This window comes from Staurois parvus, unplaced genomic scaffold (assembly GCF_062004578.1).
Source record: "Staurois parvus isolate SC_StPar_1 unplaced genomic scaffold, SC_StPar_1.0 ptg000656l, whole genome shotgun sequence".
NCBI lineage: Eukaryota > Metazoa > Chordata > Amphibia > Anura > Ranidae > Staurois > Staurois parvus.
In genome coordinates, this window is record NW_028318452.1 from 2,771,129 (window position 1) to 2,795,842 (window position 24,714).

General features: G+C 40.4%; 1 protein-coding gene across 3 annotated transcripts in view; it reads right to left on the reverse strand.

The window, feature by feature from the left end:
• The window catches only part of IQGAP2 (IQ motif containing GTPase activating protein 2), a 387,646-nt gene that overhangs the window by 87,739 nt on the left and 275,193 nt on the right, over positions 1-24,714 (reverse strand). For 2 of the 3 annotated variants that reach the window (XM_089694225.1, XM_089694223.1), the window contains 3 exons: positions 15,351-15,441; positions 9,674-9,841; positions 5,295-5,437 (listed from right to left, as the gene is read on the reverse strand). In XM_089694225.1, coding sequence (XP_089550351.1) covers positions 5,295-5,437; positions 9,674-9,841; positions 15,351-15,441 — 402 coding nt within the window. The remainder of the gene's footprint in view (positions 1-5,294; positions 5,438-9,673; positions 9,842-15,350; positions 15,442-24,714) is intronic. The other variant, XM_089694224.1, reaches the window with a different exon arrangement.

The following is a 24,714-nucleotide window of genomic DNA, read 5'->3' on the forward strand; positions in this document are numbered from 1 at the left end:
GATAAAGGGGGTAATGTAGTGATTTTGAATGAACAAAACTATGTCAGGGAGGTGAAGCGCTTATTGAGTGATTCATCCACATATAGGAAAGTGACTGCGAATCCTTTCCATATGGTGGTAAAAAAACTAAATTCCATCTTAATACTAGGAAAAGAAGTGGGTTTGTTAACTAAAAAAGAATATGACTATCTGAGAACTGAAGAATTTAATCACCCTACTTTTTACATTATCCCTAAAATACATAAAAATCAAGAAAACCCTCCAGGTAGACCTATTGTTTCAGCCATTAATGGTCCCCTAGATAAAACAGGGAAATATATAGATTTGTTCCTTAAAGATATGGTTCCTAATCTCCCCTCCTATGTAAGGGACACTAAAGATGTGTTGGCTAAGATTGAAAACATGATCATTAATGATAACTCCATTCTAGTGGGAATAGATGTGGAATCACTTTACACCTCTATCCCACATGAATGTGGTGTAAGATCAGTTTCCTATTTTCTTGATAAAACATATCCTACTTTGGGAGGACAGAACGAATTTATTAGTGAGCTATTGGAGTTTGCATTAAAACATAACTTTTTTCAATTTAACAATACCTTTTATCAACAAACTAGAGGTACCAGTATGGGAGCACCGTGGGCTCCAGCCTACGCATGTCTCCACTTGGGGTTTTGGGAGGAGCAGGTTGTCTTTAGATCATCAAGATTTCTTGCTAATGTCCAGATCTGGTTAAGATATATAGATGATGTGTTCCTTGTATGGCGAGGAACATCTGAGGAATTAAAACTATTTTTGGGAGAGTTAAATCAAAACTCCAACATTGGACTCACATATATATTTGATAAAAGATGTATTTCTTTTCTGGATCTGGAGATTAGACTTGAGAATGGAAGACTCCTTACAAAGACATATAGAAAACCTACTGCTGCCAACACCCTACTAGAGGCAAGAAGCTATCATCCACGTTCACTGATTTCAGGGATTCCAGTGGGACAGTTTTTGAGATGTCGGAGAAATTGCTCAAACATCAATGACTTTAGAATGGAGGCTCAGGACCTCTATAGAAGATTTAGAGAATGGGGATATTCCCACTCCCAAATTAGAAATGCTCGGAGACGGGCATATCAAACTGACCGCGAGGACTTATTATCTCCTAAAAAGGATGTAAAGGCTAAACCGAGTGATCAACCTGTTAGAATGATAACCCAATTTGGAGCCCAATGGCAAGATGTAAAATTGATATTAGAAAAACACTGGAAGATTCTAACTCAATGCCCTAGGCTGAGTAAGATTGTAGGTGAGCGCCCCCAGATGGTAGCAAGAAGAGCACCAAATCTTGGTGACCTCCTTATTCATTCAGATTATCAACCATTAAAACAAACAACATGGTTAAAATCACGTACCAAGGGGATGTTTAAATGTGGAAAATGTCAAATCTGCAAATATGTGGATCGTACGGATTCCTTTTATGACTCAGGAAATAACACTCATTATAAGATTCAGAGTCTCATAAACTGCTCCACAGTGAGAGTATTATATATCTTAACCTGTCCCTGTAAAAAGATGTATGTTGGTAAGACTAAAAGACAACTTAAAGTACGAATAGGTGAACATCTTAGAGACATTAGATCAAATGACCCGGACAGTAATCTTGCCCAACATTACGCTAAATATCATGGAGGTAAACTGGACGGTACAAAAGTAAAAGGTTTCTATGCACTGCACTTCCCACAAAGGAGAGGTGATTTTGACAGAGAACTGCTTAAAAAGGAGAAACATTGGATATATAAACTTGATACACTGTACCCTAAGGGGTTAAATGTGGAATGTGACCTCCAAGTGTTTTTGGAAAAATAGGTTTATAGGACTATGTACCTGCTTATTGCCATGCGGTGGGCAATCTACGGCAATTTTTTGTCTTTATAAAGGGTTGGACTTTAGATTAAATAACCCCAAAATAAACCTATATATATTGGGAATATTAACAAAAGTATGGATGATCTTATGGTATGAGCTTCAATATAGCTCTAAAAAATGTAAAAGGATTGATTGTCTGGTTAATTGTCCCTTAGTACATCCTCTTTTTGAATAATAACCACACCATAGGATGGTTGCCTGAGAATTGGGGTATCTCTGTTGTAATGACCCTTATGAGAACTCTCAGGTTATATTGCCTTCTTGTGGTGTCCTTTGGTAATTTACATTGTCTCCTAAAAAACCTGATTCAATGAATAGAATTGTTGATTCTCTGATTTATATCGCCATCTTCTGGTTAAAATGTGATAAAAGCGTTAATTGACTGGTATATTTAATTCATGATCTTCTGATCAATATATGCTTTGTTAAAATTGCTAAGCCTCTCTCCTCTCTGTTGTCTCCAGCCGTCTGTCTTTTTAATTATATTCAACAAAGACCAGCAGCTGTGCTAAGTATTTAGCCCTCTTTTTTTCTTCCATTTGGAACAATTGCAGGTCAGCCTTTTTGCATAAATGGGTGGGTCTTTACCCACTATAAATAGGGAATTGAAATGCAGTTGTTTCATTGGTCCTGACGAAGCTGAGTGAGATACGCCCATCGGCGAAACGCGTTGACGTCATACGTCAGATACGTCACTTCCGGTCATGCGCATTAGGTGGAACGCACGCTGACCCATAAGGAGGAAGCCATCTTCATATGCCATGAGGCAAGTGTGAGCAGCACAAGCGCCAAGAAGGGGCTGGAACCCGCGGTATATCGGCGGATGTCAGCGGTGGTTCCTAGGCCTCTGTGGCCGTGTATGGCAGTACCCATGAAGGACATCTCTTTCATTCCTAATACCCACAGCACAGGTGGTGAGTGGACTGTTACAGGACATTAGATATATGGTCCTCTGTGATCTATATGACCTATATATCTTATTGAGTGTATACTCTGTCAGTGACTTCCCACATATCATTTGTCTCACTACAGGATGGGGACATCATGGTGCTTTGTATAGGATACAGGATATACCACATATATCTCAACGGGCAGAAGATCTTTTGGGATATGTCCTGTTTTCCCTACGAAAGGTGGTGTGTAGTCCACATATAGTGGTGAAGATACCATTTCAAGCAGAGTGCTGCGTTTTGCATCTTTTCTTCCACCCTGGGAATAAATGGGGCATTTTTTCATTCAAGAGCTCTAGGATACAGCTTTTTATATTACAGATGAATGGGCCCCAACCACTTGTGCCGGTACAGGAATGTATTGCATCATATATTTGACATTTATGTCTTCCCCCATACAGGCCTGAGGCTTGTTGTTCTCTGCTTGACGCCCATTGTGCTTGCTGCATTGTATATATGTGATACTTTTCCATAGTACAATTTTTGGATTCCCTGATTGGGATTCACCATAATGGTATTGTTCTACATATAATATTCAACATTATGGTATGCCTATGGTATAATTTTTGGATACACCTCTTTTGGGAAGTGTTCACCTATGTGTCTGTGCTACAGGGACATTAGACTCTTGTAGTCATTTTTTCTGTTGCACATGCATTTAGACCGGTCTTGGTGTCATTTTATATGATTTTAGGTCTGTGTGTATTGTCTCATACTGAGGTGATGGTAAACCAGGGCGAACGCCCATATGTCATATTTATATATGTGTAATAAAGCATAATTTTTGGAAATTTTTCTGAGTGTCACGTTCTGTTCATAATGTAGCCGCTTTCTCTGTGAATTTCTTTTCACAAATCCCCTTTTTTTGAATGCCTCTTTTGGCTACTGAATGGAGACCAAATATTGGGTGACATGATAATTCATTTGACAACCTCTTAATAACTATCTTTAATACATTCACTAGGTCCCCCCGTGTGGTCCTGGGATTTGTGCTCACCATTCTTGTGATCATTTTGACCTCACGGGGTGAGATCTTGCGTGGAGCCCCAGTTTGAGGGAGATTATGAGTGGTCTTGTATGTCTTCTGTTTTCTAATATTGCTCCCACAGTTGATTTGTTCACACCAAGCTGCTTGCCTATTGCAGATTCAGTCTTCCCAGCCTGGTGCAGGTCTACAATTTTGTTTCTGGTGTCCTTCGACAGCTCTTTGGTCTTCACCATAGTGGAATTTGGAGTGTGACTGTTTGAGGTTGTGGACAGGTGTCTTTTATACTGATAACAAGATCAAACAGGTGCCATTGATACAGGTAATGAGTGCAGGACAGAGGAGCCTCTTAAAGAAGAAGGTACAGGTCTGTGAGAGCCAGAAATCTTGCTTGTTTGTAGGCGACCAAATACTTATTTTCCACCATAATTTGCAAATAAATTCTTTCCAAAGCAGCCAATGTGATTGTCTGGATTTTTTTTCTCCTTTTGTCTCTCATAGTTGAGGTCTACCTATGATGCCAATTACAGGCCTCTCTCATCTTTTTAAGTGGGAGAACTTGCACAATTGGTGGCTGACTACATCCTTTTTTGCCCCACTGTATATCCATTTTGAAGCTATATTTATGCTGGACAATAATCTGCATTGTAGCAGACTGTAAACGGTAGGTATTCAGAAATATGAATACCTATAAGAAACTATTTGATACTTGGTCATAAACGTGGTGACCTCCCAGCACCCATCCCTTAAACTGGATGATTGGTCAGATGGTCTGTCAACACCTCTCTGATGCCACAGAAAAAGGGAATGTCAGGACCTTTTGACTAGCTCTCTTGTACCATCAACGAAAGAACATGTCAAGTTATAAGAGCCGATAACGCCTTCCTTATTGTCTGAACTCAACTCCTTTTTATTTCTCTCTTGCATTATTGTCTTTATTTCCTTATAACATCCTTTTTCCTGTACATACTTTATTTGACCTTTTCATTATTAAACCCTCTTTTGAAGTGCTGAAATTGTCTCTAACTGTGCTATTGCAATCTAAAAGAATCTGTCACTGGAAGAGTGTTACTGTATATGACAAATCTCTGAATATATCTGTTTGTGGTGACAGTGTGTGTACAGATGTTTATTTTACATACTTGTTCTTGCTAATATTGAGAAGACTTGATAGGCCCAAAGCTATGTGGCAGCAGTTTGGGAGTTTAAAGAGTTAATTGCTTAGTTAACGTAACCCATTGACCAACACTCTCAGGCTGCTGGCACCTAGATTGTGGACATGCAAGCTGGAAAATCTTTGTGCATTGTGCAGCCGAGAGTGGCATTGTTACACAAGTGACTGCACAATGTGAGATTGACCGGTCCTCTGTTACGCGTTGGTGAGAAGGGCAGGGATCGGGAACCTCGTTTGTCACACCGGCCTGACGGATTTTACATACCTGGATCTCTTCTCGGGTAAGCCATGAAGTCTTTGGCGTGATTCCCTCTGGTGCCGTCCAGCAGCCTTCATTACTTTCAATATTATAATAGTAGTCGTACTGATCCTTCAGTTTTATCTTCAGCCATGAGCTTTCCTGTGCTGCTGTGGGAATAATACATACATTTAATTTTAGTTAGGGGAGTTTGGCAAGTTTCGATATTGTTTGCAGTTAAAGTGTTACTAAACACTCACTATATCTGGTCTCCCAGAGTACACAGAACATGGAAGTGCAATTATTTTAGTAAACATTAAACTGCTAAATACCTTTTCTCATCAGCAGTTAGAGCGGTCTTGTGACTTCAGCAGAGATTTGGTTAAAGCTTGTAGGAGGAGTTTTCTTTCTGCTCTGAAAGGATGCAAAACCCCTGATCTCTATCTGGACAGTGCTGATTGGCCCTGTGCTGATCACACGCACTCTCCCAAGAAAAAAAAACTCTCTAGCAATACACACAAAACTGAGCATGTGCAGAAGGGCTATGGGTGCAGTCTGTCTTATAAGCATGAACATTTGAACAAGAGGAGGAGCAGAGAAGTCAGGATCAAACAGCCTTTTTACACAAAGCAGAGTATTAACCCCTTATGTTCCACAGTGAGCATAACAAGCATGCGTTACTGCATATACAGACTAATTTTACTGTTGTGATTTAGTAACATTTTAAATCTCTCATTTGCACCTTCCTCAGCACCGGTCCCCTGTGACTTCTCTGCAGCTACCAGCTCCTCTCCCGGGGGGATTAAACTCTAAAAATAGACCCCCCCAAACCCCCCACTGACATTTCTCCCATACATGTAAAAATCAGCATTTTTATGCTAGAAAACAACTTAGAACCACCAAACATTAAATTTTTTTTTTAAGCAGAGACCCTAGAGAATAAAATATGTGGGTATTACAATTCTTTATGTCACACGTTATTTGTACAGTAGTTTTTCTAATGCAATTTAAAAAAAAAAAAATACACTTTAATGAATTTTAGTGAACACAAAATACAATATAACATTCTTTTCTTGGGAAAATATATAGGTTGACGTCATGCTTTCAAATTGTGTACATCCTTGGAATACCTAAAAATCTCCACAGGCGACACTTTAAAAGCCTTTACAGGTTACCAGTTTAGAGTTACACAGGAGGTCTGGTGCTAAAATTATTGCTCTCACTTTGTGTGTGCGATCACAGTTTACATATGTGTGCAGGATTTATGTATGCATTCGCATTTGTGCATTAGCACAGGGGTGTGGGGGGCACTTTAATTATTTTGTTAATTTTATTTAGTACTCTTTTTTTTATACTGTCCCTTTTTTTTTTTTAAATCAACTTTATTGCTATCACAAGGGATGAACAACATCGCTTGTGATAATATGGGCTGTGACATGTCCTTTAATGGATAGATCTGGGGCCTATTAGATCTCTCCTCTGGCCTCCAAAGCAGCCAGACAGACACAAATTGGTCTGATCGGCTGCTGTATTGGTAACCAGTCAGAAAACACAGAACAGAAACCGGAAGTGACAAAATCCTCATCACTTTAATTATCTTGTTTCACAGAAAGGGAGTAACAGCGTCAGTTCCTCTCAGAGCAGTCCACAGAATGCCAATAGTCGGAGTGGATACCACCTTCCGTTGCCTGTAGAAGTGACTGAGTGGCTTTACAGCCACTCAAATCACTTCTACAAGAAACAGCATCGCCTCCTAATGTTGATACTGGGAAGATTCCTGTAGCTGCGGGGCATCATCCCAGTATAACCACTTAAACCTGGTAAAATCCCCCTAGGTCAGTCTGACAGACCTGGGGAGGATTGAACTGGGGGGACAGACTGACCTGGGGGAGGATTATACTATGGGACATATAGACCTAGGAGAGGAAGGATTATAATGGGGGATAGAGACTGACCTGGGGAGTATGGTACGGTTTGATGTACCCACTTTTTTTCTTACTGCTGTCTGCACCTACACAGAACGTTGAATTTTGCTATCAAAGCAGAACTTTTAGGGTGGGTGAACGATGCTTGGCATGATGTGCAAGCATGCTCAGCACCTCACTCCATTTCCTGAGTTGGGAGGTGTGCACTTCACTATGCATGCACCACAGGCAGTGTACACAAAATATGAAATTGCCAGGAGCAAGGGGAAGACCTTTTTTGTCAGCAGAGTATTTGCATGTGAACTCTACTTCCTAGCATTTTTTTTTATTTTTGAACTTAATTTCCGCTTTAGTGATATACAGTGCAATGTACTGCATTTAAACCCGCTAGCTTGTATGCTTGCGTAGTGAACATACAAGCTCAAAACTTTGTAAAGTGTACTCAAGTTTCATTCTGTTTCACAGATTTCAAAGTTGAATTATTAAGAGGAACCACCCCCATTAAAAATCACAAGCTTACAGTTTAACATGTACAGAACCTTTCAACTGGAACTCCAGCCAAATTAAAATACATTTATTTTTTATTGTATAGACCTGTACCACCATATTGCACATTTAAAAAAAAAAAATTCCCCCTTGGATATGCCTTAAATACTTTTTTTCCTCGTCTCCCCCTTCAGTGTTCCATGCTGGCGTAGCTGAGTAATACTCACAAAACACCTATTACCAGAATCTTCATGCAGAGTTGCAGTGCAGTGGAAGAGAGGCAAATGACTGTTAGACTACAGAATGCAGTGCACAGTGTTGACAAATCTGTGGGGATTACTGCGCTCATATGTCATATTAAGGGGCCTGTGTCAAAAGACTTTAGGCTTGTGTTGATGGCAACAGTTTCCGAGATCTTTCAGAATTCATTACCAGGTGCATTTGACCTGCCGCTGATCTGTTTCAAGTGGGAATTGCAAGGGAATGAAAAATCCGATTGACAAGAACAAAAGCCTATTGACACAGGCCCTTTGATATATTGCTCAACTACAATAACAGAACAGTGAAAGTATGAAAATGGAGAATGTTTGTATAAAGTATAACTGAATATTTTTTTTCTGTGACTTCCACTGGGAATTCATTCCCTCCTGCAATCCTATAAAGCCGGCCAAAAACAGGTTGCAGGAAAGAAAATCGCTTGATTTCCCCATCAACAGTTAGTGTTGATGGGGGAATCCCGCACACTAAGCTATTGTGTTCTTCTGGTGGGGTTAGCAGTCCCTGCTAGGTGAACACAGTGATTACTGCAAGTGGCTATAATAGCTGCTAGCAATAATTGCATGTAAAATCTGACAGGCTGGTTTTACCCAAGTTGATCAATCAACTTGGGTACATTCAGCTTGTCCATACATTGTTCGAATCTCAGCCTTCTGAACCGGCCAAGATTCAAACAGTCTATGGCAGGGGTGGGGAAACGTTTTGACTTGAGGGCCGCAATGGGTTCATATATTGGACCCGGGGGCCGGACTAGCTGCTGGCCGGCCCAGCCACTACCATGCCATCCATAGTTAGTAATATTCCCCCATAGTAATTAATCCCCCATATAGTAATTCATCCCCCATAGTAATTCATCCCCCCTATAGTAATTCATCCCCCATAGTAATTCATCCCCCATATAGTAATTCATCCCCCATATAGTAATTCATCCCCCATATAGTAATTCATCCCCCATAGTAATTCATCCCCCATATAGTAATTCATCCCCCATATAGTAATTCATCCCCCCTATAGTAATTCATCCCCCCTATAGTAATTCATCCCCCCTATAGTAATTCATCCCCCCTATAGTAATTCATCCCCCATAGTAATTAATCCCCCATATAGTAATTCATCCCCCATAGTAATTCATCCCCCATATAGTAATTCATCCCCCTATAGTAATTCATCCCCCCTATAGTAATTCATCCCCCCTATAGTAATTCATCCCCCCTATAGTAATTCATCCCCCCTATAGTAATTCATCCCCCCCTATAGTAATTCATCCCCCATATAGTAATTCATCCCCCATATAGTAATTCATCCCCCCTATAGTAATTCATTCCCCATATTGTGTCAATTCACTTACCTTTGCTCCGCGCGTTCCTCTCGCCGTGTTCCCGCGCCGTTCCGGTCTTCAGGGCGGACTGCGAGAGGAGAGGAGTTCGTCACGCTGCCCCGCCTACATCCTGACAGCCAATGTTTGCCACGCTCCGCGGGCCGGATTAAAAGGTTCGCCGGGCCGTAGTTTGCCCATTGCTGGTCTATGGTCAGCTTATAGGCAAACCCAGTCACAGCAGCACACAACTAATATTGTTCTAATATCTGAAAGCAACGTATATGGACTAATTTATCGACAATGTTTTCACTGAAAATTACAGGAGTGTCAGTGAGTACATGTAAAGCCTTTTCTTCTCAAAGTGACAGTGTTATCTTATGTAAACTAGTTATTGGGGTTACCTTCACTGGTCTTCTTTTGTTTGGTCTCTGAAAGGTCTTTATGATAGCACTCTGCACACTCTGGAATGATCCCCTTTAATCCTGCCTTAGAAGACTGCAGTGCTTGAAGGGTATGTGGCGCTTCATCTTTTTCCAGAGCCAGGTTAATTTCTGCCACACCAGCTGCCACTAAACATGTAAGACACAAATACATATATCGGAATTTGTAGGTTATCATATATTGCCAATATGTTAACAATGAACAGAATACTATTTAAAGGATTGTTGTAAAGCTGAAAAAAAAAAAAAAAAAAAAACATATACAGAGAATTCTGTCAGCATGGATAGTTGTCGTCAGCAAACATTATTCCTTACATTTGACAACGGGAGGCACCTATTGTTATTTCCATAAATATTAGGAAATCAAACCAAACATTTTACCGACTTAACCTACTAACCACTGCATATTTAATGACTTTGAGGTGTATGTGAAAAGAAAATAAATCATTGCTTTGCTATAATACAACATTATGATATATCATTCTTCATTGCAGGTGTTATTAGCAGCACTACAGTTACATTTAAAGTGAAACTCTAGGTAAATGCCTTAGATCCGATATACACTTGAGTATATTCAGACAATTCTAAAGCTTCCCCTCACCCCCCACACACTTTATCTGTTTGCATGTGTTTGAAGGTGATTTCAAGCTTCAGTCGTTTTTTTTTATTTTGGACAGTGGAAAGCAGCAGCATCTGTGACATCACATGTTGCTGCTGTTATTCTGCTAGACCAGATGTTGGGTCCATAAATACACTATTTGGTCTAATATCTCTCATGTATTAAGGCAAAAAACATTTTACAACTTGCTGTGTGCCCCCCCCCCCCCCCCTTAAATACTTGAGTCCTCAATTGATCCAGCATGGTGCATGACTGCATCTCTTCTCTCCCCTCTCTCACAGGGACTGAGGCAGCAGTGGGAGGCATTGGCTGCTGTCAATCAAATGTTGAGGATGAAGCGGGGGAAGGGTGGTGCGAGCCCCACTATGTGTGTATCAATGCACATAGCCCGGCTTGGGATCAAGCCTACACATGCGGTTTGCTATGGGGGTAGACACAGGAAAGAAGGAGCAGGCAGAGCCACAGGGGGATCCCAGAAGAGGAGGCTTGGGGTCGCTCTATGCAATACCACTGCTTAGAGCGGGCATGTATAGAATGTTTATTATAACAAACATTTGTGTTTAGAAATTATTATACAGTATTTATAAAGCGCCAATAGTTCGCTCAGCGCTGTACATTACAAAGGGGGACAGAACATGTGACAGAACAATACAAATACAATGCAAAACATGAGGGGATTGAGGGCCCTGCTCTTTCGAGCTTACAATCTAGGAGGGAGGGGATAGTGGTACAGGAGGAGATATAGCTGTGGGGGATGGAGTGGTAGGAAGAGTGGAGGAGGTCGGTCAAGTTAGCAGGGGGTGGGGTAGGCTTCCCTGAAGAGATGGGTTTTCAGGGTGCGCCTAAAGGAGAGGAGAGTAGGTGATAATCTGATGGGTTGGGGCAGGGAGTTCCAGAGAATGGGTGACACCCTGGAGAAGTCCTGGAGGCGGGCATGGGAGGAGGAGACCAGGGAACTAGAGAGAAGGAAATGCTTTAAGCCTGTGCAAGGGCTTTGTTCGCACAACATGGGTATACCCAGGTGTTCCATGCAACCCTGTGTAGGCAAGCTACCCATAGCTGCTGCTCCCAATTTGACATCTGTGAAGGTGCAGGTCCCCAAACGTGCACTGTCTGGGGACCCGCAGCCACACAGCTGTAAAATTGGGAGAAGTAGCCATGTCTGTGCAGCGGCTACGTCCCTATTGACATGAATAGCTGAAAAGGAGTACATGCACAGGGTGAAAGTAGTGTGCATTCAACATTTTTAGTGTTATGTGGTCACACCCCTTTAGCACCTGATGGGATATATAAAAACACACTATATTGCCAAAAGTATTAGGACGCCTGCCTTTACACACACATGAACTTTATTGGCAACCGAGTCTTAGACTGTAGGGTTCAATATTGAGTTGACTCACCCTTTGCAGCTATAACAGCTTCTTCCAGAAGCACATTTCTGAGGTCAGGCACTGATGTCGGACGAGAAGGCCTGGCTCGCATTTTCTGATCTAATTCATCCCAAAGATGTTCTATTGGGTTGAGGTCAAGTTCTTCCACATAAAACTCGCTCATCTAAAGTTAGCTCCATATATATTTGGACACAGGCACAATTTTAGTTTTTTCAGGTATTTACCAAAACATATTCAAGCTATAGTTATATAATGGATATGGGCTGAAAGTGCACACTCTCAGGTTTAATGTGAGGGTATGTACATCCAAATTAGAGGAAGGGTTTAGGAATTACAGCTCTTAAGAGTAGCCATCCCACCTTTTTAAAAGGGACCAAAAGTAATTGGACAATTGAATATAATCATAAATAAAATGTTCATTTTTAATATTTTGTTGAGAAGACTTTACTGGCAATGACTGCCTGAAGTCTAGAACCCATGGACATTACCAAAGACTGGGTTTCCTCCTTTCTGATGCTTTGCCAGGCTCTAACTGCAGCTGTCTTCAGTTGTTCTTTGTTTGTGGGTCTTTCTGCCTTTAGTTTTGCCTTCAGCAAGTGAAATGCATGCTCAATTGGGTTGAGATTAGGTTATTGACTCGGCTATTGTAGAATATTCCACTTCTTTTCCTTCAAAAGCTGCTGGGTTGCTTTTGCAGTGTGTTTTGGATCACTGACCAGCTGTACTGTGAATTTGGACCAATTTGGACACAGGCGCAATTTTGTTTTTTTTCAGGTATTTATCAAAACATTCAAGCTATAGTTATATAATGGATATGGGCTAAAGTGCACACTCTCAGGTTTAATTTGACGGTATTGACCTCCAAATTGGAAGAAAGGGTTTAGCAGCTCTTAAGAGTAGCCATACCCCCTTTTTCAAGGGACCAAAAGTAATTGCACAATTGAATCAAAGCTGTTTCATGGCCAGGTGTGAGCTGCTCCTTCATTATTTCTTCATCAATTAAGCAGGTAAAAGGTCTGGAGTTGATTCTAAGTGTGGTAATTGCATTTGGAATCTGTTTTTAAACTTTGCCAAAAAACATCTAAAAAAGCCAGACCAGTTCTAGAAAAGCATTCTTTGGATGGATGAAATTAAGATTAATCTGTACCAGAATGACAAGAAGAAAAAAGTGTGGAGAACGCTTGGAACAGCTCATGATCCAAAGTACACAACATCATCTGTAAAACATGGTGGAGGCAGTGTGATGCAATGGGCATGCATGGCTTCCAGTGGCACTGGGTCATTGGTGTTTATTGATGATGTGACAGAAGACAGAAGAAGCCGGATGAATTTGGCAGTGTTTAGAAATATACTGTCAGCCCAGATTCAGCCAAATGCAGCAAAGTTGATTGGATGGCGCTTCACAGTACAGATGGACAATGATCCAAAACACACTGCAAATGCAACCCAGGAGCTTTTGAAGGAAAAGAAGTGGACTATTGTGCAATGGCTGAGTCAATCATCCGATTTCAAACGCAATTGAGCATGCATTTCACTTGCTGAAGGCAAAACTAAAGGCAGAAAGACCCACAAAGAACTGAAAACAGCTGCAGTTAGAGCCTGGCAAGGCACCAGAAAGGAGGAAACCCAGTCCTTGGTGATGTCCATGGGTTCCAGATTTCAGGCAGTCATTGCCAGTAAAAGATTCTCAACAAAATATTAAAAATGAACATTTTATTTATGACTATATTAATTTGTCCAATTACATTTGAGCCCCTGAAAATGGAGGGACTATGTATAAAAATGGTTGCAGTTCTTAAAATTTGTACTTGATATTTATGTTCAACCCCTTGAATTAAAGCTGAAACTCTGCACTTCAAATTGATTTGGATTGTTTTGTTTTAATTTATTCTAGTGGCATTGAGAGCCAAAAGTACAAACATTGTGCCTGTGTCCAAATTTAAATGGACCTGTGTGGGTGTATATGTATATACACAGTTGTGTTCAAAATAATAGCAGTGTGTTGAAAAAAGTGAATTAAGCTCAAAATCCTTCTAATAGCTTTTATGTCCATACACACAAATGCATTGGGAACACTACACATTCTATTCCAAATCAAAACATGAAGACAAATGTATCAAATTTGTGTTGTTCCTCTAAAAAAATTGAAGAAAAGTGAATATTAGACTGTTCAAAAAAATAGCAGTGTTTGTATTCTTCTTTACAAACTCAAACATTCACTATATAAACTGAAAAATGTTTGAAGATTTTGCTTTCCTTTGAATCACTTAATTAATATTTAGTTGTATAAGCACTATTTCTGAGAACTGCTGTACATCTGTGTTGCATGGAGTCAACCAACTTCTGGCACCTGTGAACAGGTATTCCAGCCCAGGATGATTGGATTACATTCCACAGTTCTTCTCTATTTCTTGGTTTTGCCTCAGAAACTGCATTTTTGATGTCACCCCACAAGTTTTCTATTGGATTAAGATCCGGGGATTGGGCTGGCCACTCCATAACATCAATCTTGTTGGTCTGGAACCAAGATGTTGCACGTTTACTGGTGTGTTTGGGGTCGTTGTCTTGTTGGAACACCCATTTCAAGGGCATTTCCTCTTCAGCATAAGGCAGCATGACCTCTTCAAGTATTCTGATGTATTCAAACTGATCCATGATCCCTGGTATGCGATAAATAGGCCTAACACCGTAGTATGAGAAACATCCCCATATCATGATGCTTGCGCAACCATGCTTCACTGTCTTCACAGTGTACTGTGGCTTGAATTCAGTATTTGGGGGTCGTCTGACAAACTGTCTCCGGCCACTAGACCCAAAAAGAACAATCTTACTTTCATCAGTCCAAAAAATGTTGCGCCATTTCTCTTTAGGCCAGTCAATGTGCTCTTTGGCAAAATGGAACCTCTTCAGCACGTCTTTTTTTCAACAGTGGGACTTTGCGGGGGCTTCTTGCAGATAGCTTGGCTTCACATAGGCCTCTTCTAATTGTAACAGTACTCACAGGTAACTTTAGACGTTCTTTGATCTTCCTGGAGCTGATTGTTTGCTGAGTCCTTGCCATTTTGGCTATTTTTCTATCCATTCGAATGGTAGTTTTTCACTTTCTTCCACGTCTTTCAGGTTTTGGTTGCCATTTTGCGATCATTTTAGCTGAGCAGCCTATCATTTTATGCACTTCTTTATATGTTTTCCCCTCTCCAATCAACTTTTTAATCAAGGTACGCTGTTCTTCTGAACAATGTCTGGAACGACCCATTTTCCTCAGAATTTCAGAGAGAAATGCACTGTAACCAGCATGTATAACATTTGCTGCCTTCCTTCCTTAAATAAGGGCAATAATTGAGAATATCCTTAAAAAAGACACACACAGTAATAAAATTATTAATACTCTGACAGGGGTTCTAATCCCTACCCAAAAAGACTTTGGCTGTTGATATAAAAAGATGCACAGATCTGAAAAGGAAATTGCAATTACATCCTTATATGTTCAAAGGTGAAGTAAAAATCAATTTCCATTTTGGGGGAGGGGTGAGGAGCACTATACTGCTCTGGACAAAACATATCACAGCAGCTCCTACTCATTATGATACTGAAACAGCAGACTCAGAATTCAGCAGCATGTACATACCTCTAAGTGCTTCCTGTGTGTTCTGATTGGCATCAATGACTCCCTTCTGAATCTCATCAACCCAGAGGGCGGCTGATTCATCCTTGGAATCCTGAAAAAAAGGAAGGATCACAAATTTTGATACACAAGAATGATACCACGACATTAAATAATGGATCAGTTCACATCCTATATTTAAGTATTTAATTAATGGAAGAGGGAGGGAGTTCAAACCACTCAAACTTCTTTCTGGGAGTTGTATGTCGAATTAAAAGAGTTCCAACTCCATTTGCTTGTGACAAATGTTATAATCAGGTCACTCTCTCATTTAGGGGGGAATTGGGTGTCCAATTAAAAGAGTTCCCAGATCTGCCCACCTGTCATGGTCACAATAACAAGGTTTCTCTCCCACTGGAAGTTTTACACAATGAGGAACACAGAAAAAATATGAAGATTCAACCTGCTACAGTGATCAATTCTGATCTCCTGAAAATGCTAGTTGCTAGGATAAGCATTCAAGTTAGTAAAGCTGAAGAAGAGACAGAATTTCCTATCTGCATACTTGGTCTAGGGCAAGTATGCTCTGTCACATGCAATGCCCATGATCAGGGTACATTGATCACAGGGGACATTGCGGTTTTCAGTGCTTACAAGAATGCATCAGGTTTTAGTGAATGTGGAGCATACTGCCAGCAGCAAATCAGTGTAGACATGAATTATGAGTTACCCTGCACTAAAGACAACACAAGACTTCTGAGGGGTTATGACACCCAGTGGTGTAACTGTAGCCATGAGGGAGGGAGGGGATCTTTTTAGAGAGGTTATTAAGGCGCAGTCTAGAAGTCATCAGGATCATCACTAGTCCCAGTCCCCCTTTGTTTTATATCTGTAGTTCGATTCATTTGTTTATTGGTCTTAGCAGGGTAGGTTTATTGGCCTTAGAGCTCTACTGCAGCCCAGTCTAATGCAGTCTTCATACAGAGTGTCTCTTCAGTTACAGCACAACAAATATTGCTGGAGTTTGTAGTTTTGCAAATAAGCCAGATTGTAAAGAATTTCTTATTAAGATATTCAAATCATTGTGTGCATAGGGAACTAACAATTGTATAGTCATACAAAATACTGTATCCTGATACTTATTATTGCTACTAGTAGGGTAAAAGTTATTTCCCTGCACTGCTGCTCTTCTCTAACAACTTCTACTCACAGCACTGGTCCCTGGTAGTCCCATTGCTGAGAGCGGTCTGAATTCATGCCCTTGATTTAGACTCCTAGTTCAGATTCACATTTGTCCAGTGCTGGAACAACTCCAAAATTCATGCATCCTTTTTGTAGGCTCGCGGTGCTGCCATTGATTTTTAATATCTCCCAATGTTCTCTTGCTATCACGCACCAAAATGCATAACAAAGTACCAAGAGTTTTAGTGTGTTGCAATATATTAAAAAAAAAAAAAAAAAAAAAAAAAAAAAAAGTGCTTGAACTTATTTGGTGCAACTTCTTACAACACACAAAAAGTGTGCATCTCTTTTGCAGGTGCGCATTAGTGCCATTAATTTTTAATGCGGTATGCTATAATGTGCCAAGACGCATGGTAAAGTACTGTACCATGTGTTCTTGTGTGCAATTTAAAAAAGGGTGCTTGCTCTTTTTTTGTGCAATTTCTTTAAACACATTGCTCAAAAATGCACAAACACCATTGCATCTGCATACGAATGAACTGAGCCTTAATATCTGTGACAGTAATGTAATGCAAAGTAAATGTTAGCACTGTCAGGTACCACAGAGAGAAAGCAGCCCATACTAAAATTTTGCTGCAGGACCCCATGATCTGTAGTTACATCTCTGATGACCCCCACCTTTCCATCCAGCCAGCAAATAGCCTATAGAGTAGTATACTTTTGGTACAATAAATTGTTGGATCTGCTTTTAATATGCATACTTGACAAGTTATTAAAATTTTATCCTCCACATTGTCAAGGCTCGTTATGGTTTCTGTCTTTACATAGTGCTAACAAACATCCTTTTTGTTTTCAAGCTTGTTAATGGTGGAATGAATGGAGACACAGAGAATTAAGTATTTCATTGTTGGCAGTCTGTAATGTGTTGCTGGAGGCTTTCCAGAGCCTGGAAAAAAAGTACGTATTATCTGGAGACAGGGACATAGAAAAGTTTCCCAGAAACATGCAGACACCAAATTTCACAAATTTAATTTGTGATTTACAGTCACACATTATACCAAAAGAGAAAGTCACAGTTTACACCTATTACACAGGTCTGCAAAAAAATGTTTTTCAAGAGCTGTTTTGGTTATTCCACATAATCTTTATGTTTTCAGGTGTGCTGAATCCGAAAATGACCTCCATTTTGTCATAGGACATCACGTACCCTGACAGTTTAGGTAACTATGTTAAATAAGGTAATACCTCAAAATAAATGGAAATAGACTTATGCAATTTTTTCATGAAAATCCTTTTTTGAACTGAAATGAGCTCACCTGCACAGACTAAACTCGATTCTTCTTCCCTGGGAGGCTCCTCTTGGTGCATTTACGCTTGTGAGTAGCATCTGGAATGTCTCTCTGAAGCATCCAACAGTAGTCTGCCATCATTGTAATGCTCCATTTTCCCTGGTATCTCTTTCCATCTCTTTAATGTCTTGGTGGAATTGTTCACCTTGTTCCTCACTCACAGCTCCCAAATTTTCAGGAAAGTAGTCAAGGTGGGACTGGAGGAAATGCACTTTCAAACTCATCAGGCAACCTAAAGCTTGAAATGCTTTCAGCATTCGTCCGACGATCTTTTTTAGTGAAGATCTTTGCTATTGCCTAAAAATTTCTGTACAACTTTTTTAAATGCAATCCACCCTTCTTTTTGAGGATCCGTCATGGTATTGACAAACTCTTGATCAACTATAAGCCTTCTAATGTCTGGTCCAACACACCTTCCTTCAATTTTGCCTCCGACAGGCCTGGAAACTTGGTGACCAAGTATTTGAAGCATTCTCCATCTCTTGGAAGTGATTTTACGAATTGCTTCATCAATCCCAATTTTATGTGGAGAGGTGGTAGAAGAACTTTATAGGAAGGTACCAAAGTTTTTCAGAGGACATTTTTTTCACCAACTGTTAGCACCCTCGGCTGCCAACTCTTCTTGGTCCAGTGATTTTGTTGGTCACGACTGTCCCATACACACAGAAAACAAGGGTATTTGGTATACTCAGCTTGTTGCCCGAGCAGCATGCACAAGACCTTCAAGTCCCCACACACTTGCCAACCATGGTCTTCATATTTAAGTTTACAAAGAGCCAATTCCAAGTTCTGGTAGGTTTCCTTCAAGTGTACGGAATGACCTACAGGTATGGAAGCGTAAAAACCACCGTTGTGGAGTAAAACTGCTTTGAGACTTCTTTTTGAAGAATCTATAAAAAGACGCCATTGCTCTGAATCATATTGGATTTTAAATTGACCCATCAGACCTTCGACATCGATGCAATAAACCAACTTGTCTTCCTGGGCTAAGTAAGGAACAAACTCCTTTTCACGATGTCTGAACCATGACGATGACACTCCTGGCAACAATAAATTCCTGCTTTTCAGCCTTGATCCGAGTAACTCAACGGCATCTTTGGGAAGATTCAAGTCTCTTACCAAACCATTCATCTCCTCCTGATAGTGCTATATTTTTTTTTACATAACTCAGACAACCCCTTTAAGGTTTTTGTTGGCATTTTCTATCTTAAATGCACTTATATGAATTATTTAATAGTAATTTGGACTTTAAATTTGGTTAAAAAACCATAATATAAAAAAAATACCAAAAATTAAAAACATTTGAAGACAATTTTGCATTTTGTGGCAAATCATGACGTCTAGGAGCTTTTTCAATATTTTATTTGTTTTCAGCACACCAAAATACATGGAAATTATATGAAAATAATCAAACAGCTTTTTAGTCGCAGACCTGTGTTATCTGAAGTCAAAGCAAAAGAAAACCCATATATATATATATATATATATATATATATATATAAATAAATAAATAAACAGGTGAAACTCGAAAAATTAGAATATCGTGCAAAAGTTCATTTATTTCAGTAATGCAACTTAAAAGGTGAAACTAGTATATGAGATAGACTCATTACATGCAAAGCAAGATAGTTCAAGCCGTGATTTGTCATAATTGTGATGATTATGGCTTACAGCTCATGAAAACCCCAAATCCACAATCTCAGAAAATTAGAATATTGTGAAAAGGTGCAATATTCTAGGCTCAAAGTGTCCCACTCTAATCAGCTAATTAAGCCATAACACCTGCAAAGGGTTCCTGAGCCTTTAAATGGTCTCTAAGTCTGGTTCAGTAGGAATCACAATCATGGGAAAGACTGCTGACCTGACAGTTGTGCAGAAAACCATCATTGACACCCTCCATAAGGAGGTAAAGCCTCAAAAAGGTAATTGCAAAAGAAGTTGGATGTTCCCAAAGTGCTGTATCAAAGCACATTACTAGAAAGTTATGTGGAAGGGAAAGTGTGTAAGAAAAAGGTGCACAAGCAGCAGGGATGACCACAGCCTGGAGAGGATTGTCAGGAAAAGGCCATTCAAAAGTGTTGGGGACTTTCACAAGGAGTGGACTGAGGCTGGACATGGGCTTCAAATGTCGTATTCCTCTTGTCAAGCCGCTCCTGAACAACAAACAACGTCAGAAGCGTCTTACCTGGGCTAAAGAAAAACAGACCTGGTCTGTTGCTCAGTGGTCCAAAGTCCTCTTTTCTGATGAGAGCAACTTTTGCATCTCATTTGGAATCCAAGGACCCAGAGTATGGAAGAAGAATGGAGAGGCACACACTGCAAGATGCTTGAAGTCCAGTGTGAAGTTTCCACAGTCTGTGTTGATTAGGGGAGCCATGTCATCTGCTGGTGTTGGTCCACTGTGCTTCATTAAGTCCAGGGTCAACGCAGCCGTCTAGCAGGAGATTTTGGAGCACTTCATGCTTCCTTCCGCAGACCAGCTTTATGGGGATGCTGACTTCATTTTCCAGCAGGACTTGGCACCTTCCCACACTGCCAAAAGCACCAAAACCTGTTTCAATGACCGTGGGATTACTGTGCTTGATTGGCCAGCAAACTTGCCTGACCTGAACCCCATAGAGAATCTATGGGGCATTGCCAAGAGAAAGATGAGAGACATGAGACCGAACAATGCAGAAGAGCTGAAGGCCGCTATTGAAGCATTCTGGTCTTCCATAACACCTCAGCAGTGCCACAGGCTGATAGCTTCCATGCCATGCCGCATTGAGGCAGTAATTGCTGCAAAAGGGGCCCAAACCAAGTACTGAGTACATATGCATGCTTATACTTTTCAGAGGTCCGATATTGTTCTATGTACAATCCTTGTTTTATTGATTGCATGTAATATTCTAATTTTCTGAGATTGTGGATTTGGGGTTTTCATGAGCTGTAAGCCATAATCATCACAATGATGACAAATCACGGCTTGAACTATCTTGCTTTGCATGTAATGAGTCTCATATATTAGTTTCACCTTTTAAGTTGCATTACTGAAATAAATGAACTTTTGCACGATATTCTAATTTTTCGAGTTTCACCTGAATATACACATATATACACATATAGTGCCTTGAAAAAGTATTCATACCCCTTGAGATTTTCCTCATTCTGTCATGTTACAACCAAAAACAAAAATGTATTTTATTGGAATTTTATGTGATAGACCAACACAAAGTGGCACATAAATGTGCAGTGGAAGAAAATGATACATTTTCAAAATTTTTTTTTACAAATAAATATATGAAAAGTGTGGTGTGCATTTGTATTTAGCTCCCTTTACTCTGATACCCCTAATTAAAATTTAGTGGAACCATTTGCCTTCAGAACTCACCTAATTAGTAAATAGAATCCACCTGTGTGTAATTTAATCTCAGTATAAATGCAGCTGTTCAGTGAAGCCCTCAGAGGTTTGTTAGAGAACATTAGTGAACAAACAGCATCATGAAGGCCAAGAAACACACCAGACAGGACAGGGATAAAGTTGTGGAGAAGTTTAAAGCAGGGTTAGGTTATAAAAAATATCCCAAGCTTTGAACATCTCACGGAGCACTGTTCTATTCATCATCCGAAAATGGAAAGAGTATAGCACAACTGCAAACCTACCAAGACATGGCCGTCCACCTAAACGGACAGGCCTGGCAAGGACAGCATTAATCAGAGAAGTAGCCAAGAGGCCCATGGTAACTCTGGAGGAGCTACAGAGATCCACAGCTCAGTTGGGATAATCTGTCCACAGGACAACTATTAGTCGTGCACTCTACAAATCTGGCCTTTATGGAAGAGGGACAAGAAGAAAGCCATAAGAAGCCCTGTTTACAATTTGCAAAAAGCCATGTGAGGGACACAGCAAAAATGTGGAAGAAGGTGTTCTGGTTAGATGAGGCCAAAATTTAACTTTTTGGCCTAAAAGCAAAACGCTATGTGTGGCAGAAAACTAACACTCCACATCACTCTGAATACACCATTCCCACCATGAAACATGGGGGTGGCAGCATCATGTTGTGGGCATGCTTTTCTTCAGCAGGGACAAGGAAACTGGTCAGAGTTGATGGGAAGATGGATGGAGCCAAATACAGGGCAATCTTTGAAGAAAACTTGTTAGAGTTTACAAAAGACTTGAGACCGGGGCGGAGGTTCACCTTCCAGGAGGACAACGACCCAAAACATACAGCCAGAGCTACAATGGAATGGTTTAGATCAAAGCGTTTTCATGTGTTAGAATGGCCCAGTTAAAGTCCAGACCAAAATCCAGCTGAGAATCTGTGGCAAGACTTGAAAATTGCTGTTCATAGACGCTCTCCATCCAATCTGACAGAGCTTGAGCTATTTTGCAACAAAGAATGGAACACAAAATGTTCACTCTAGATGTGCAAAGCTGGTAGAGACATACGCAAATTGCGTATTGATTGGCTATCCCAGTGATCAGTCACTGTGAGCCTGCCCGTGTTTACTTCTTCTTCTGAATGAAGGGAAAGATACATTGCATCTTCTTGGAGGAGAGGAAGATGTAAACAAATAATGTAAAAACAAATAAAAAAATTAAAAAAACAGAGCTAGATCAAAGTTTGGTCTAGGTCAGTGCCTGGGTTAGTGTTAGGGTCAAAGGTCTCAGACAGCATATTTTGGGTAGAACATTTTAAAAAAAAAAGCATTTTTTTTAATTAGTATCTGTGGCAGTTATCACTGTTTGTGTGTTTTAAGTAGCATAACAAAGGCAAACTGTGCCCTATTGTTTCTGGGCCCTACTATGGGTACAAACAACAAATAACATACACATTTGTAGAATCGCTGTGATCGTCAGGAGCAGAAGAATTTATTCTGTGTTTGTCTTTGGTGGTAACTTATGGTAACAGTAAATATACAGCTAATTTTTTTTTTTTAAGTTTTTTTTCTTGTATTTTAGGCTTTTTTTTTTTTTTTAACCACCTCCCGTCCGGCCGTTGTATATAAACGGCCGGACGGTGGCAGTGCATGGTCGGGTGGCCGTTTATAAACGGCCTCCCTGCCCCCTGCTTGTGCGCGCTCCCTGAGAGCGCGCAGCACCGTGATCCGGTTGGCCACAATCCGGACACAGTGGAACATCAGTGATCACATGCAGAGTAGTAACCAAGATGTCAATTCTGACATCATTGCTTACGTGTGAAATCTGTGAATGATCACAGAGGTCACATGGTACAAGGCTATTCACAACAGCCTTGTACCATGTGACAAGCTGTGACCAATCACAGCTCACACAGTAGTTCTCAATGGCTCCAAGAATGCAGCCAGAGAGAAGGAGAAATGATTGCGTTTACAGCCTTTATGGGTATAAAAGCAATCAGTGTAAGAAAAAAAAAATCTTCATCACCCCCCACATGTAGTACAGTGTCACCATGGTGACACTGTACTGCTAGGGTGACAGTATGTAAAAAAATAAAAAATAAAAATGGTAAAAAAAAGTGTTTAAAAATTATAATTTTTGGTTATAAACTAATTTGGGTTTTTTTTTTTTTACTAAAAAGATAATGGAATACATTTTTGCGAAGATTTATGAAATTATTTGCAAAACGTTATAAGAAAAACACTTTTTTTTAATTTTTGGACGTTTTCATTTACATAGCAAAAAAAATAAATTCCCAGTGGTGAATAAATAGCACCAAAATAAAGCTTTATCTGCCTCAAAAAAATTCATATGGGTACAGTGTTGCATGACCGCGCAATTGTCATTCAAAGTGTGATAGCACTGAAAGCTGAAAATTGCCCTGGAAGAGGGTAAAAGTGTCCGGACTTGAAGAGGTTAAAGGAAAAAAAAAAAAAAAAAAAATCAGGAGATATCTGCTACCATAAACCACCAAAAGAAAGCCTGATTTTGCCTGAAAACAAATGCAGTATAATCCACCTGGATACAGTTGCGGTGATATGTACAGTTTTACTAACACATGAGGAAAGGTGCAAAATTGTGTTTAGCAATTAACATTTGTTTTACCTTCAGTTAATAAAGGGGTCAAGTGCAAACCTGCTTTTCATAAACTCCACCCAACATAGACCAGGGATGGTAAATTTGTCCCACCAATATCAAACAGGTGGTGACTACCAAGGAATGACCCTGCAGCTATTCTACAGAAACTAGAAGAAACGTAGCTCAAGTGAAGCAGTTAACCCGTACTGACTAGGTTGAGATAAAGGTAAAAACTGACTGTGCTATGGGAACCCTCTCCATTTTTGCAGTTTTCTTTGCTCTAGCCCAGGGGTCAGCAACCAGTAGATCTCGGCCAAGTGACTGGTAGATCATGGTCAGGGCTTGCTGGCTGCTGACCATCTCAGAGCATCAAGCAGACTGCAATGTAGAGGGACTAAGTGTAAAGTTGGAGCTGTAGTAGGGAGCAAGAGCCGCATAAGCTGATGTCTCCTCTGTAGTTCTGGCTCCTGTCATGGTTATTGGGTGTAGCACCTGCCAAGCACGACCATTTAAGTGAATGAGGCCGCTCTGCAAGTGCCCTGCAACTTTGTGCAGTACAACAAACAAGGAGTTAAACAGGCAGCGGAGTGTTTCTTTCTCACCTCCTGCTTTAACCCCTTGGACCCCGCAGAAGCATGCAGTTATGGGGCAATTGCAGTGGCTCCATTTACTTAAATGGGTTTCGATTGACCGGTGGTAGCACCCACCAAAAGCAACAGGGGGTGCAATTCCTGCTGCGGCATGTGTACACCTTTTGCTGCTGCCTCAGCAGCTAAAGGGGGCAGGGATTGGGGGCGTATAAACCATGACTCAACTGAAGGGTTTGCTTCTTCACCACCCGATTTAAACCCATGATAACTGTATAATCCATGCAATTGTG